The sequence below is a fragment of the Chelmon rostratus genome, chromosome 12 (assembly GCF_017976325.1).
Source record: "Chelmon rostratus isolate fCheRos1 chromosome 12, fCheRos1.pri, whole genome shotgun sequence".
In the NCBI taxonomy this organism is placed as follows: Eukaryota; Metazoa; Chordata; class Actinopteri; order Chaetodontiformes; family Chaetodontidae; genus Chelmon; species Chelmon rostratus.
The window spans coordinates 1,404,819-1,419,460 of NC_055669.1; the positions used below are offsets into that span (position 1 = coordinate 1,404,819).

Sequence of the window (14,642 nt, forward strand, 5' to 3'; positions counted from 1 at the left end):
TGCAACATTTTAATCAGTAAATGTTCATACTGAAGAGCAAGCGTCCTGGTTGTCATTACGAAGCTTTCACTACCCTACAATCTAACCTATTCTGGTCGTACATTTGAATGCATGGTTTTTGTGTTTAGAAATGTTGAGGCTGTCATTAAAAGAAAACCTTAACCTGGCAACTGACAGTGAGGAAAATGCTTCCAGACAAGTCTCACTGCACTGAGGTCGGGTTGATGCAGGAGTGAATGGACGGCCGGTGCAGTGGTCATAAGACAAACTTACTCTGAGTCGAGGCCAGACAAAAGTAAAACTATGTACAAAATGGTTGCCATGGTACATGCATGTCGTGTTACATGCAGTGCTGAATTTTACACTAGTAAGCACACTGCACACTGTCACTGGCTTGTATTATTATAATTAGGAGGTTTTTTTGTTACACATTTTTTTTATATCTGATTAGGTGATGTATTCGTTAAGTCCTGTTACATGTGGTGTGTTTTCCTTCAGACTTTGATTTGAGAATTGTATTGATTTGAAAGCCTAGCTGAGTCATTTCTGTCTGTTGAATAATTATTTCTCTCTCTCGTCCCAAACAAACACCCGCCCACTCATCTGCCAAGGTTATTCTCCGCTATAAACTGTAATAACTGTGGCTGGGGACCACTGTCACTGACTTCTAGACTTAATCCAGTTTTCTTCAGACATCTGTCTGTTCGAGCTTCTCTATAATTATGTTAAAGAATTTAATGAAAACAAATTATAAAAGATGATAAAGGTGATGTATTAGTATACGTGATTTGTAGTGACATCTGTCGTGTTGATGCAGTATACTCCAGACTAAATATGAGGAGGAAATGGAATGATGTGGCATTATTCCTATAACTCTGCAATTAACTTTGACCCAGTGTAGGGAAAATTTAACTCAGTTTGGGGAAATAAGATAATTCTTTATCAGTTCTTTATATGGTTATTCAGAATTATTATATCAAGCATCCACTTTAATTATTCATCCCACGATGTCATTGTTTGCATTATAATACTATTCTCTTGATGATTGGGAAAGAGTGTCTCGTGTACAAATTAACTTTGAAGACAAATCAAACTGAATTCAGGTAGAACAAAGAAAATGAAATTGGCATATATGAAGGCACTGAATGTACAGTGAGGTACAGAAGGCAAGACAACCGACTGCAGAGACAGACATTTATTACTCACATTTAGTGCTCATGAATCTATAGCATCAATGTCCCTATCACAGGAAAAGTTCAAGAAAAGTTGCTCTGGAAAGAGAGGGAGCCGCAGCATTGATTTTCCTGTAGGCCTCACTGGAGCTCTCAAGCATCTTTGCTCCCACATGGCAGGCTGGCTGGAGTGGGTTGGTCTTGATGTCACTCTCTCCCTTTCTACCTGTGGCAGCAAACAGATCTCAGAAATCTGCAGCCCAAAAGGGTTGACTCAAAGAGAGGGGAGTACAAAATGTATATATATATATATATATATACATAGCCACAGAAAAACTTCTGACTTCTGACAACTGTGAGCAGCCACCACAATGGGGGCTTTGAACATGGCCCACTCAGATTCTATTTCCCCAATCTCCTGTGTGATGTCAGAGGGCCCAGCCAGGAGCCAATGAGGCTGGATTAACATATTATTATCATACCTTGAAATTGTTGCCTTGAAGAAGAAAATTCTTGGTGTTTAGTTACTGTTTGTCTTCCTCCTCAGGTATCGTCGATTCCAGCGCTCCAACAGTGTGACAGCAGCTGTACAGGTAAGATTCTGTTATTTAGCTGTTTATTTATCAAATCATTAACTCCTCTCTGTCTTTCCACTGCTTATTAATTAAAAAAAATAACTCCTAAGAGATTTTTAATGAAATTGAAATGAAATTAGGCCATCGGAACAAGGGGTTAGTTTATGGTGTGGATCCAGATCAGAGATCTATCTTTTAAAGGATATATTAACATTGCAAGATTGGGCCTCTTTTAACACTATTTTATTTTGAGCAACAGTATTTATTTCAGTGCAAAAAGAATGAGGTGCATGTGTCCTGTGATTGTGCACTCTCTGATCACTCTGTGTAAAATATCTTTCCAATATATAGTTTTATGAATTCTGCATTTTTTTGTGTGTCTGTATGGGTCAATTTACTTGTTAGGACTTCACCACATGGTGAACAAAGAGAGGTCCACCTGTAACAGCAAAAGCAATGAACAATGAAACGGTGCCAAAATGCTGTCAGGCCTGAATCTCTCACTTTGAGTGTGAGATTCAGATTGATTCCAAATCCTGGCTTGGACATTACCTATCGGAACTCAGACTCCTCTGCTTTGCTTTGAGCGCCTTTCCCTTTCTCTTTTAGTAACCCACACACACACACACACACATCCATGTGCCTTTACACATATTCACACATACACACTTTAAATGCACAGACAGCGTGGTAGCATAACTCAGCTTGGCTCTATGCCGTCTTGTTGTCAGAAACATGTTCCCCATCTTGCATCTCATTTCTCAGCTCAACTCTCGTTGTCCCACCTTCTCATGTGATGTGGGCCACCATCTTGCCTTCCCCTCTCTCTCCTCCCCGACTTTGAGAGATCACATAGTTGTCAAGAATGAATGTTCTAATTCATGTCTATGTGGAGCGAGGCCAAAAACCAGTAACTCACTTTGTTTAGTCGTAGAAAGTAGAAAGTCACTCACTCACTTGCTGTGTCTTTTGCTGAGAGGAGAGGCACTGACAGATGTTGTTAACTCTTGACATCGAGAAATTTTGGATGAAATCTGTTTCTGTGCAGCCATTCACTTCACAATTCCACCACTCCTGGCTCCGACCCCACACACTCCTCCCTACAAAAGTAGCCATTGCTTCAGAGAGCCGTAGTTCAAAATGTGGCACTCTTTCTCTTAATCCTCATCATCATCTGCTCACGAATTTGTTGGCTTCCACTGCATATCCATCTAGTAGTAGTCAGACATAAACTTAACAAACCTGCACCACTCAACCATTTGCTCATTCAGTCAGTTATTTACATTTATTCATTATTTTATCTAGGCAGATCTGGACATGCCGGACCTGCTGGACACCCCTCTAGACTCCCCTGACACTGACATGGAAGTCCTGTCATCTGGTGCCATATCACGACAATACTCTCGTGATGCCGCCACCTCCACTGTCAGCATCCAGGGCTCAGGGAACCACTACCACGCCTGTGCCTCTGATGACTATGACGATGTGGGCTTTGACCCATCCATCCTCCCCCCTCCAGACCCTTGGATAGACAGTGTTACAGATGACCCACTTGATGTCAGCTTCAACAGCTCTGCTATTCTGGAGGTATGTAGGGGCTTACACAATTCCAGGGACGTTCAACAGCATTCATTTATTACAAATGCAGCTGTCATGCCAAAAATCATGTTCTCACTCACAAATTAATTATAGTCAGTTACTACTTTTTCATGCTTTCATAATGCTCAGCGGTTGGTAAAGCTGCACTAATGAATATTTTTATTTTAAAAATGGAAGAAACAACTCAACAAGGAGTTGCTGGTAAAGCAGAGAATTACCATAGCTCTGCAGGTTCCCTTATCTCTATGGAGCGTTTTAGCCTCAGGAGCAGGCAGCTGTTTTCAGTGTAGAACCTCTGATTAACCCAGTGCTCTCCAGCTGCCCAGCACAAAACAGCTGTCAGACAAGATTAGAGGGTAGCTGGTATTTTTTGTAGGAGTTGGTGGAGACCCAACTAGAGCTAAAAGGAGAATGACACAACACCAAATGAATGTTAATGTTGCTTCATATCTGCTGCATATGTAAATAAGCAGCTGTTTGCGAACACATTCACCTTATCAACTACATCAGGTGATGATATGCTAATTTGATTACAGTCTCTACATGCTTGTTCAGCTTTGGTGGCAAAGAAGGTGGAACAGTAGAGAAACATGACAAAATTTAAGACTGTATACCTGCATTTCAACATAGATAATCTCTATGTCCTTTCAGTTATTTTTCCCCCTTAACTGTAAGAGTTGAATTGTAATGTCATCAAGTAAGTGCCTTAATAAAAGCCAAAATTCTTAGGAAATGGCAAATATGCATTATTTTATTCTTGAACTTCTATTTCATTATACTTAATTTATCTCCAAAGGAACATTGATCTTAAATTGAAGTGAGTATACAAATTGCCTCTGCAGGTGTGTTTCTAAATGTTGTGACAGTCTGAACATCTGAATGGCAGGTGGTGCAGAGGTCAGTATGTCAGAGAGATGGACGCTGGTTTCTGAAACTGCTGCAGGCAGAGACTGACCGCATGGAGGGCTGGTGTCGACAGATGGAGCTCGACCAACGAGAGAATGCCCTGCCTGAAGATAGTATGTCTTTGTTTGTGTTCGTCATGTCTAGGTTCCAAGTGTGCATGTCACTATGAAGGAATGACATCATTTCACAAGAGCAAAGCAGAGGAGGCAATGAGAGAGAAATAAATAAATAAATAAATAAATAAATCCACAGAATTTGACAAACGTTGTGTTTGCTTTGAGACAGGATTTAAAGCCCACTGCATATCCATATTCACATAAAGTACCTGGTTCCAAGGCTTCTAAAAAAAAAAACCTGAAGTCAAAAAGGGATAAATGTGATATCAACTCTTTTTGTCAGTTCCCTAGCAGTGGTGTTGTCATGGGTTAAACACAAATAATTGCACCAAGAGCAACCGTAATTGATGTATCATACATCAGCACCTGGAGATGCTGTGTCCTGGGTAAGCAGCTGGGTATGTGCATCTTCTCAAGAGCAGGCTGTAACAGATGCATGTAGGTTAGTTTCTTTCTAAACTCTGTGTCTGTGCTCATAGTCCTCGGAAAGATGAGGAGCGCTGTAGGAAGTGCTCAGCTTCTCATATCCCAGAAGTTCCAGCAGTTCAGGGAGCTGTGTGAGGAGAATCTGGTGAGTCTGGTGATTTACAACCATATTCTGTTTCTTGGATGAGCTTTTATGTCCTTTACCCATTCATTTTTTCCTGCATGCTCCTCCGGTTATTCTATTCTCTGTCACTTCCTTTTTTATTTGTTCCTTTACCCTCAACCTCATTACATACCTTCCTTGATTTCTCAATGACCTGCCACCTAAAAGTAATCTTAAACTTTCAGCTGTGTGTGTGTTCAGTATTCTATATTTTTAGCTGCTCTACAAAGTTGAAGATGATCTAATATGTAAAACTACTTTTGTTCATCTTCCTCTTCCCTGGCTCTCATCTTTCATACTATTCCTTCTCCAACTCCTCCATCGTTTCTTTTGTCACAGAACCCCAACGCCCACCCTCGACCTGTGGCCTCAGACCTGGCTGGTTTCTGGGATATGCTTCAGCTATCAATCGAGAACATTAGCCTCAAGTTTGATGAGCTTCACCAGCTCAGAGCAAACAACTGGAGACCCTTGGATCCCCCTGAGAGAAAGGTAAACACACAAGCTGTCAGTATGCCACTTGGTCGACTGGTCAAGTCGACAATTAAATGTCTGGTGCCACATCTGAACAAGCACTGAGGTCACTTTCACGTAAGTCACTTTACACACAGTATGTGAGCAAATAGGAATTAAGCAAGACTCCCAACTTAATGTCCTCACCGCAAGATGTTTGACTGATGCTTTATGTCATGGCATTGTCTCTTTTTCTCCTGCAATGGTTTAATGGCACCTGACTGCAGAATTAGCGCCACCACCTGTTTATCTCAAGACACTTACCTTCTGATATTCACATAGCGGAAGTGGATGGAAATACAGGTTTTTTGGTGCTCATTGTCTGTGAATTCAGTTAAAGTTTGCATTACATTCAGGTGGAAGCCTGGCTTGTGATGTAGCTTTACAGACACTCATGTTCCTCCTTCCTCTGTCTGTCTCTCTTGCCTCTCCCTCGCTCTCTCTTTCTTTCTATAAATGAAACTGACTGAAGCCATGAGGAATGTCTGAATGACAAAAAGCCACCACCTAAACAGACAGATGAGGCCAGCAATTTTACATATTACATGTCTGAAAAAGGCTGTAGACTAAAGTTAGCAGCCACGAGGGAACTGTAGTGAGATCTTTTGTAATCAAAAAATTTCTCATTCACCTATAGCTCATTTTGAGCCTTTGAGACTGAAAACAGCCTGCATCAAAATGTCACAAATTTAGCATTAAATTCTCACAGTATGCTGTGACTGCTCCTATGTCTGAATACAGCTTTAAATGACAGAATACATACTATACTATAAGAGTGCACCTGGCATCTTAAGGACACTATGGAGATACCTGAGAATAGTTTGGGAGAAACAAAGTATTCCAAGAGCATGGCGCAGGGCAGGAGGTGTCTTCATCCCTAAGGAGAAGGAGTCATCGGACCTTAGCCAGTTTCGGATGATTTCTCTCCTAAATGTTGAGGGAAAGATTTTCTTTAGTATCGTAGCACAGAGGCTGGCTAAATACTTAGAAAGGAATGGTATGATAGATACGACAGTGCAAAAAGCAGGGATACCAGGATTTGCGGGATGCTTAGAGCATACTAGCATGATTTGGCATCAGATTCAGACAGCTAAGAGGGAGAAAAGAGACTTGAATGTTGTATTTTTAGATCTGGCTAATGCGTTTGGGTCAGTGCCACATAACCTTATTTGGAGTTCCTTTGACTACTTTAAAGTGCCGGAGATAGTTGTTAACTTGGTGAAAGCATATTTCCAAGACATCAGACTGTGTGCAAGTATCGCAGAGCTCACAACAGGCTGGCAAAGATTGGAGGTTGGTATTATGGCAGGATGTACAGTGTCCCCGCTAGCTTTCACAATGGCTATGGAGGTAATTATTAGGGCTTCCAAGTGGGTCGTAGGTGGAGAGAGACGGCAGAATGGAATGCGTCTTCCACCAATTAGGGCTTATATGGATGATATGACACTGCTAACTTCAACAGTGCCATGTACAAGGAGGTTGTTAGATAAAGTCAATCAGAATCTCAAGTGGGCTAGTATGAAGATTAAGCCTAGTAAGTCAAGGAGTATTTCAATATACAGAGGGAAAGTAAGTGATAGAAAGTTTGCTATAGATGGTGAGGAAATCCCAACAATTAGGGAGAAATCAGTTAAGAGTCTAGGACGGTGGTACAATGTGGACCTGAATGATGTTGAACAGGTTGTGCAATTTAGAAAGGATGTTGCAGAAGGGCTGGAGAGAATAGATAAATCAGGGCTCCCAGGAAAACTGAGGTTGTGGTGCTTGCAGTTTGGCTTGTATCCTAGGTTAATGTGGCCAATGTCAGTATATGAAGTCCCATTATCTGTAGCAGAGAGAATGGAAAGGCTAGTTAGCTCTTATATTAGAAAATGGTTGGGTGCTCCCAGGTGCTTAAGCAATGTAGCTTTGTATGGGAAAGGAATGCTTCAGCTGCCAGTATCCAGTCTAACAGAGGAGTTTAAATGCACTAAGGTTAGGACAGAACTTTTATTATCTGGGAGTAAGGACATGTTAGTTAGCAATGTGGTTCCGAATCCTTCTGGGGGAGGAAATGGAACCCAAGGGCAGCAGTGCAGGAGGCAGAGGCAGCTCTTAGGCATGCAGAAATAGTAGGAAATGTTCAATTTGGCCGGGGAGGCTTGGGGCTTGGCCCAGGCAAACCAGTGTGGAATAAAGCAGGTCTAAAGGAGAAAAGAAAGCTTGTAGTGGAACAGGTGCGTAGGCAGGAGGAGTTGTTAAGAGGGGCAAAAGCAGTTGGTCAAGCCAAACAGGGACAATGGTTGAATTGGGAAGGTGTTGAGAAGAGGAAACTTAGTTGGAGGGACCTGTGGAATATGGAGGAAGGCCGTATTAAATTTCTGATAGGGGCGACATACGATGTGTTGCCAACCCCGCAGAACCTAAGTCTCTGGGTACAGGGCGATCAATCGTGCCCACTCTGCTCAGGTACAGCAAGTTTAAAGCACATTTTGTCAGGTTGTAGAATTAGCTTATCACAAGGCCGGTATACATGGCGGCATAATCAGGTGCTGAGAAGCTTAGCCGCAGGCATTGAGGAGAGAAGGAAGCAGGTGAATTCTGGAAGTTCTAGAAAGGAGAGGTTAGATGTGCAGTTTGTTCGAGAGGGGGAGAAAAATAAAGCTGCTAAGTCAGGGAGAAAGCAGGGAGGTGGCTGCCTGGTAGGGGCTGATGATTGGCAAATGCAGGTCGACTTGGGAGGACAGCTAGTTGTGCCCCAGGAAATAGTTTATAGTAATCTGAGGCCAGACATTGTCTTATGGTCCATGAGTAAAAAGACTGTGTATTTTATTGAGTTAACAGTCCCTTGGGAAAATTCAGTGGAGGCAGCTTATGAAAGGAAGAAGACTAAGTATGCAGATTTAAAGACAGAATCTGAGCAGAGGGGATGGAAGACCAGGGTCTGTCCGGTTGAAGTGGGGTGTAGAGGTTTTGTTGCAGGGTCAGCTGTTTCACTGTTGAGGGAGCTGGGAGTGCATGGGCAAAATTTAAGAAAGACAGTGAGGGAGATGTCAGATGAGGCTGCTAGGTCTAGTCAGTGGATATGGATCAGGAGAAATAATAGTAGTTGGGGGGTGAAATAGGGACAGTGGGGGGGCAGGCAGAGGACATGCATGCCTAACCCGGCAAGAGAAGAGGTTAAAGTCTGAACAAGACACCTCTCCTCTGCTCTGCTTTCCCCGCCCCATCTTCTCGCTCTGCCAATAGGAAGAGAACCAGGAAGTTTAGATAAGGTGGGGGTGTGGCCAGCTAGAGTCTCTCTTTGGGACCATGCGGCCTGTTCAGGTGAGTTTGCGTGGTAAGACACAGAGTTGGCTTGTTTTTTGATCTTTTTGGTTGTTTTCCTGTTTTTGTCTGCTTCTTGAAGGAAATGTTAGGGTTTGTTTTCCTGCTCTGTTTGCTTTTTGAAGGAAATGGTAGGGTTTGCTGCTTCTTGAAGGAAATGTTAGAAGAGGCTGTTAAATCTAGTCTGTGGTTTAGGCCTCCACCTTCAGCACCTTCTAAATTTTCCACCCCCTACCCGAACAAGGGTCTGTATCCAATCCCTACTTTCATCTTTTGACTCTACCTCTTTATTTTCTATCCCCTACCCGAACCAGGGTTTGTATTCCCACCCCGCTTTTTCTTGGTGCAGTTGGTGAGAGGCAGGGGTAGATGATGGTAGTGTGGCAATCGGCAGTTACATGTGGCATCTAGGCCTGTGGTAGCATTGTAGCAGCTAACAATAGCTAAAGCGGTGAGAGTATGATAGTATCTTAGCAGTTAGTATTGGTAGCTAGCAATTAACATTAACAGTATAGGTGAATCTAGCGTTATTGTCTTCTTCTGTTCCTCTTAGCAGGTAGCGGTTAGCACATAACATTAGCTAAATGGTAGCATCGGAACTGTATTGTCTTCTTCTGTTCTTCCTAGCGGTTAGCAGTAGCATTAGCAATAGTTAAATGGTAGCATCGGTACTGGCCACTACCTGGAGCATCTCTGGGTCAGTTGAACGTGGCGGTGCTGTTTGGATTGTGTAGGAGCAGTGTGAACTGGCACTAGGGGGGGTGACTCTGGGACGCCGGAGTTCACTGCCTAACCTCCTGGAGGTGTAGTGGGACTAAGTAGGCGAAACACTGTTGAAGGGAGGTTTCCACCTGATGACCCCCAGAGACGTGTTAGGAATCACTGCTCTTTGGCAGGTATAGAGGCAGATTAGAGCTCCAAGGTTCTTCACTGAGAATGAATCCTCTTTTTGAGCACAAGTATCTTGTGTTTAAATTAACAAAATATAGTTCATGCAGATAACACACTACCACACTGCCAGCTCTGTGGCCATGGCTTGCTTTTTGTTTTATTTTCAATGCCTGAGAGTGATTTAGATGGATGATGCAAGTTTATCCTACCATTCGTTTTTTTTTTTTTTTTTTTTTTTTCAGTGTTGATCATTGATGAGCAGTCTCACATGTCTCTATGAAGAGATCATAGTCTGAAACTTTGATTTTATTGCATGTCACACTGTGTGACATGACATAGACCTGTAAGACTGCTGTTATCATATATTGTGTAGGGGCCTTTGTATGCAGACCATGTTGTTGCTTAAGTTTTTAATTAAATATTTCCTCTCACAGCCAACTTTACAAGCTCCAGTTCTTTAACTTCAGGTCACCTTTTACAACCTAAAGCTCTTTATTAGCTCATGATTAGAGTGTACTCACACTGGAGGTTCCTGGATGGAAGCCTGTCATACTTGGTTGACATTGAGGTGATAATGCCCAATCTTAAAAAAAATGAAAGCTGTCATTCAGAATGATAGAAAAGATGATAGAATCATTTTTAATCAATTTCCTTACACTGCCTTTAAAGAGGCCATACTATGCTCATTTTCAGGTTCATATTTTCTTTCATATTTATTTATTTTGGGTGTTTACTAGAATAGTTTTACATGCTTTAATGTTCGAAAAACGCATTATTTATCTCATACTGTACATTGCTGCAGCACCACTCTTCTCTCTGTTTGAAATGCTCTGTTTTAGCTCCAGTCCTCGTTAAAGCCTGAGGAGCCCTGTCTGCTCTGATTGGTCAGCTCATACAGGCAGGCAGAGCTCGCCGTCAGCTCTACCAGTGATTTTAATTTTCCAGCAATAACTGCCTGTAAGATAAAAACTGCACATGTTTGAGTAGGAACTTTATCCATTTTAGCCTCGGCATCACTGCTCACTGCCACTAATGTTACAGCTTCCTAACAGTCTTTGTATGGTCTGAGCAAGCCAGCTGCTGGGTGCTAATTAAAGTTACACAATGTTGCCAAGAAAATGAATTCCTGCAGTTTGACCATTTTTTTTGTCATGTGGCAGTGAGCATGATTTCCCCTAAACTGGGTTGGTAAAATGATGCCTTCCAGAGTAGCCATATTAGCCATGTAGCGTGCATGTGTGAAGTTAAACAGTCCACCAACAAAATGAACAGTAAAACAAGTTAGAGCCTCCAAGTTTGAAGAAGGTTCATGGACAGTTGGCACTGAACCTTCCTTGAACTCGTACCATTACCGGTCCTCGTTGACCAAGCATTAAAATGCACACACACACACACACTTTTCCAGTTGCTATGGGGACATTTCTGTCACATTTCCATCAAAAATAAAGTTATTCAACTGCGTCTATCTTCAGACGACGGGAGTAGACAGACTTTTCTGTTGGTTCTTGCAGCCAACAACAGAGAAATTGGCTGCTTTGCTCATAGCATTACCTTCCACATCTTTTCCTAACAATAGTAGATAGCAAGGTGGACCGGACAGCCACCTCGGTGGAGGATGGTCACCAAGCTGAAGGTGGTGCAGGGTTACATATTGACGTAGACAAGCAACAGAAGAAAAGGCTGGAGTACTGACAAGGCATTTCAGACAGTTCAGGAGCAGTGTTTTTCTGGGTGTGGACTTTGGGCTTTGTTACTTTTTTCCATGCACACAAAAGCTATATAACAGCCTAAAGGAAAGGGAAAACCCCTAAAGCATAATAAGGCCTCTTTAAATGGGGGTTTGGTGGTTATTTAGTTAGTGCATGATTGTTTTATTTGGTTCTAAGTTGATACAGGTACACTTCCTCCTCCATATCTTCAGGTGTACAATGTCTGTAAATTGCTTTCAGGTGTCTGCCTGCTCTCTTGATCTCTTCCAGCAGTATCTGTTGTGGCTTTGCATCACTGTGAATACATTGTGACTGTGCTGCTTCCTCATTTGCTCTCATTGTCTTTTTCTTTCTTGTGCTTTTTTGTGTTGACAGTGAAGGCGCTTGCAAACAGCCACGCATCTATCAGCATAACTGCAATGCCAACAACACCTCAGGGCCTTGACACCTCTGGGCCTCCGTAGATCTATCATGTCTGTCTCTCCATCCATCTCGCCATGCTTCCCTCCTTCCTTCCTTCCTTCCTGCAGCCGCCTCACCATGTGTGGCTTTTTGTTGTGTGTGTTGTAGCTGTCAGTGTGAAAATAGACGGACAGGAGATAGTGTGGCTAATGTTCCTTCTCCACAAATAGATTTTACAGTAGGCTATTGAGCACACTGTTTACACAGAAGTTTCAGAGATGAAATTAGAAAGACACACATGAACTCCAACCATAAAACACGAAAAGAACTGGTAATTAAGAGGCACATAAAACTGATTCAGCAACATCTGTAAAACAGCAGTGAAATACAGGATATATGCAATGTTGCATTTATTACAAGGGATTTTTTTTTACAAGATAGGAATGCTGGTTGCTGCATTCGGGAAATGATGAGAAAAATGGTGAAAATAAAACCCAATAATCCAGAATAATCTTTTAAGAACATTTGTGGAGTCTGCAGAAGTCTTCAATGCAGTGAGACTGATGCCATGTGCAGGAACACATGCTGTCAAGACTGGCACATAATTAACTAAATGTACCTATGTAACACTAAAATATCTACTTTAAATGCATGTGAAAGCCTCAGACGATATAAGATCATGTCACACACAAACACATTTGACACTAATGTACACTGGGTAAGATTTTAGCTGCCCCCATGCAGAAAGCTTGTCATACACAAAGAAAAAATTCTATAGTACAGTATGTGTGAATCAACACATGTTACAACAAGTTAAAATTCCAAAATTAGAGCCTGTAAATAGCTGCATTATCACTGAGCTAGTGTGTGATGCAGCACGTTAAAAACATGTCGAGGATGATCAAACACAAATTATGGAGAACAGTAAACATGGTCACATACAGACGCACAGGCATACATAAAACCAAAGGCCTACTGTATCAAAGGTCACAGTTACAATGGGCATGACAAGCATATACACACATGCAAACACACACACAAATACACTCGTGTCTTTTTCCTGAAATGTTTTCCCCTCGCCCCTTACCATCCTCTCCCACCAGGAGAGGCGACTCCCACCTCCAGTGCCAAAAAAGCCACCCAAGGGCCCCCACCACCACCCCCCTCTGGCCAGAGATCGCTCACTGGAGAGCTCAGAGAAGCAGCGGCAGGAGGCCAGGAAGCGCCTGATGGCGGCCAAGAGAGCTGCATCCGTACGGCAAAACTCTGCTACGGAGAGTGCTGACAGCATCGAGATCTACATACCTGAGGCTCAAACAAGGCTATGAGGACACTACCAGGGACACATACAGGGTTGTCATGCAGTACACACACACACACACACACACACAAAAATGAATATGGTTGTCCACACCAAGGTACAGTATATGGATGTAACCGAACATAAATACATTATTTATTATTTATACACAGGTCATGTGCTCTGAACAGACACAAAAAAAATGTCTGAGTCATAGTTCATAAATGCACAGTCATCATACACAACTTGATTCAATCTGCGGGATTCATGCTTTATCCACCAAGGATAGACGGCCATAAATGCTTTTAGAAATCATATTAAAAAGGCGCTCCTTATAACTTCATCAGATCTTTTTTTCTTCAGCGGCTTTCACCAGATTAGTTGTGCAGTGCAGAAAAAGTCTGACTGATCTTCCATAGGTGTTATCTTTACCGCATAATCAGATATTGAAGTTTGAGGCTATGTGCAACTTGACAGGAGACAGGATACTGAACAGCTGGAGTTAGGGACCTGAGACGTGAATACTAAAAGGAAATTTATTACCCTCTGTTTAACTATTGGGACCTTAAGGACCATTTATTTAGACTCACTTTGGACTTACTTTTCTCCTTTTTGATGGTAGAACTCATATGCAAATCATGTTTTTATTATTTGATCAATGCAGGCACATCATCTAAGATTTTGACTTTTTGGTTTGACTTTTGGGAGAGGGTTTTGTCTACGGGTCATGTGATATCACACAAACATGTATATGTACAGTGGTGATGGACAACACACACACGCACACACACAAACAGTAATAAACACACAATCATTAACTTGTGTCATATGAAAACACTTCACATGCACACTCTCACTGAACACATCAGCACTCATGTAATTCTTTCAGGTCTTGTGGCTGTATGAGCACTGCAGGCTGTTGTAATATAAAAACAGTGTATTTCTCTTCCATCTGGAGAAGAGAACGCCATGATCACTGTTTATCTTTCATCTTCCACTCCATCATCAGTTCTTTATTGAACAAAGGAACTCCATGTATGATCATGTATGTTCTTCTCTTAAAAATGGGGACAATAGTTTAGGAAAATTCTGTTATTTTACAAACTTTGATGTATTTTCATAGTTTTGGACATCGTATTATTTCCATATTATTGGCTCACAGGGACTACGCAGTGCACAAACAGGAGCCATCAGACAGGTCTCAACCAAGTTTTTTATACTTATTCAGAATCAAAATGGGATTTGTTTCCAAGCTGTCCCATGGCTTGTGTGGTTGCACCGTCTGTATTTTAGCAAGTCAGCTTTTGATGACCAAAACTACAAAAATAAAAGTTAAGTTGTAAATAAACAGAATTTTATTTTAACCCTGCTTGCGGAACATACAAAGCCATTAAGTGAATTATGAAGTGCTGATACTGTCAGACATTCTATGATATTGGGGAAACAATAATAATAATGCTGAGAAGTGAATTAATTTGGATGTTTGTATGATCAGCACCTGTGCACAGGTCACATATTTTCTCTCTCTTGGGTTTGATCTTCATGTCCCTTCTTCTTCTTGAAT

At 41.9% G+C, this 14,642-nt stretch overlaps 1 protein-coding gene across 1 annotated transcript in view; it reads left to right on the forward strand.

Moving 5' to 3' along the window:
• Nucleotides 1-13,106, forward strand: part of LOC121614794 (disks large-associated protein 1-like) — an 84,199-nt gene extending 71,093 nt beyond the window's left edge. Inside the window, exons 11-16 of the mRNA XM_041948869.1 lie at nucleotides 1,720-1,765; nucleotides 3,053-3,304; nucleotides 4,233-4,365; nucleotides 4,848-4,939; nucleotides 5,297-5,449; nucleotides 12,882-13,106. Coding sequence (XP_041804803.1) covers nucleotides 1,720-1,765; nucleotides 3,053-3,304; nucleotides 4,233-4,365; nucleotides 4,848-4,939; nucleotides 5,297-5,449; nucleotides 12,882-13,106 — 901 coding nt within the window. The remainder of the gene's footprint in view (nucleotides 1-1,719; nucleotides 1,766-3,052; nucleotides 3,305-4,232; nucleotides 4,366-4,847; nucleotides 4,940-5,296; nucleotides 5,450-12,881) is intronic.
• Nucleotides 13,107-14,642: the final 1,536 nt, after the last annotated feature.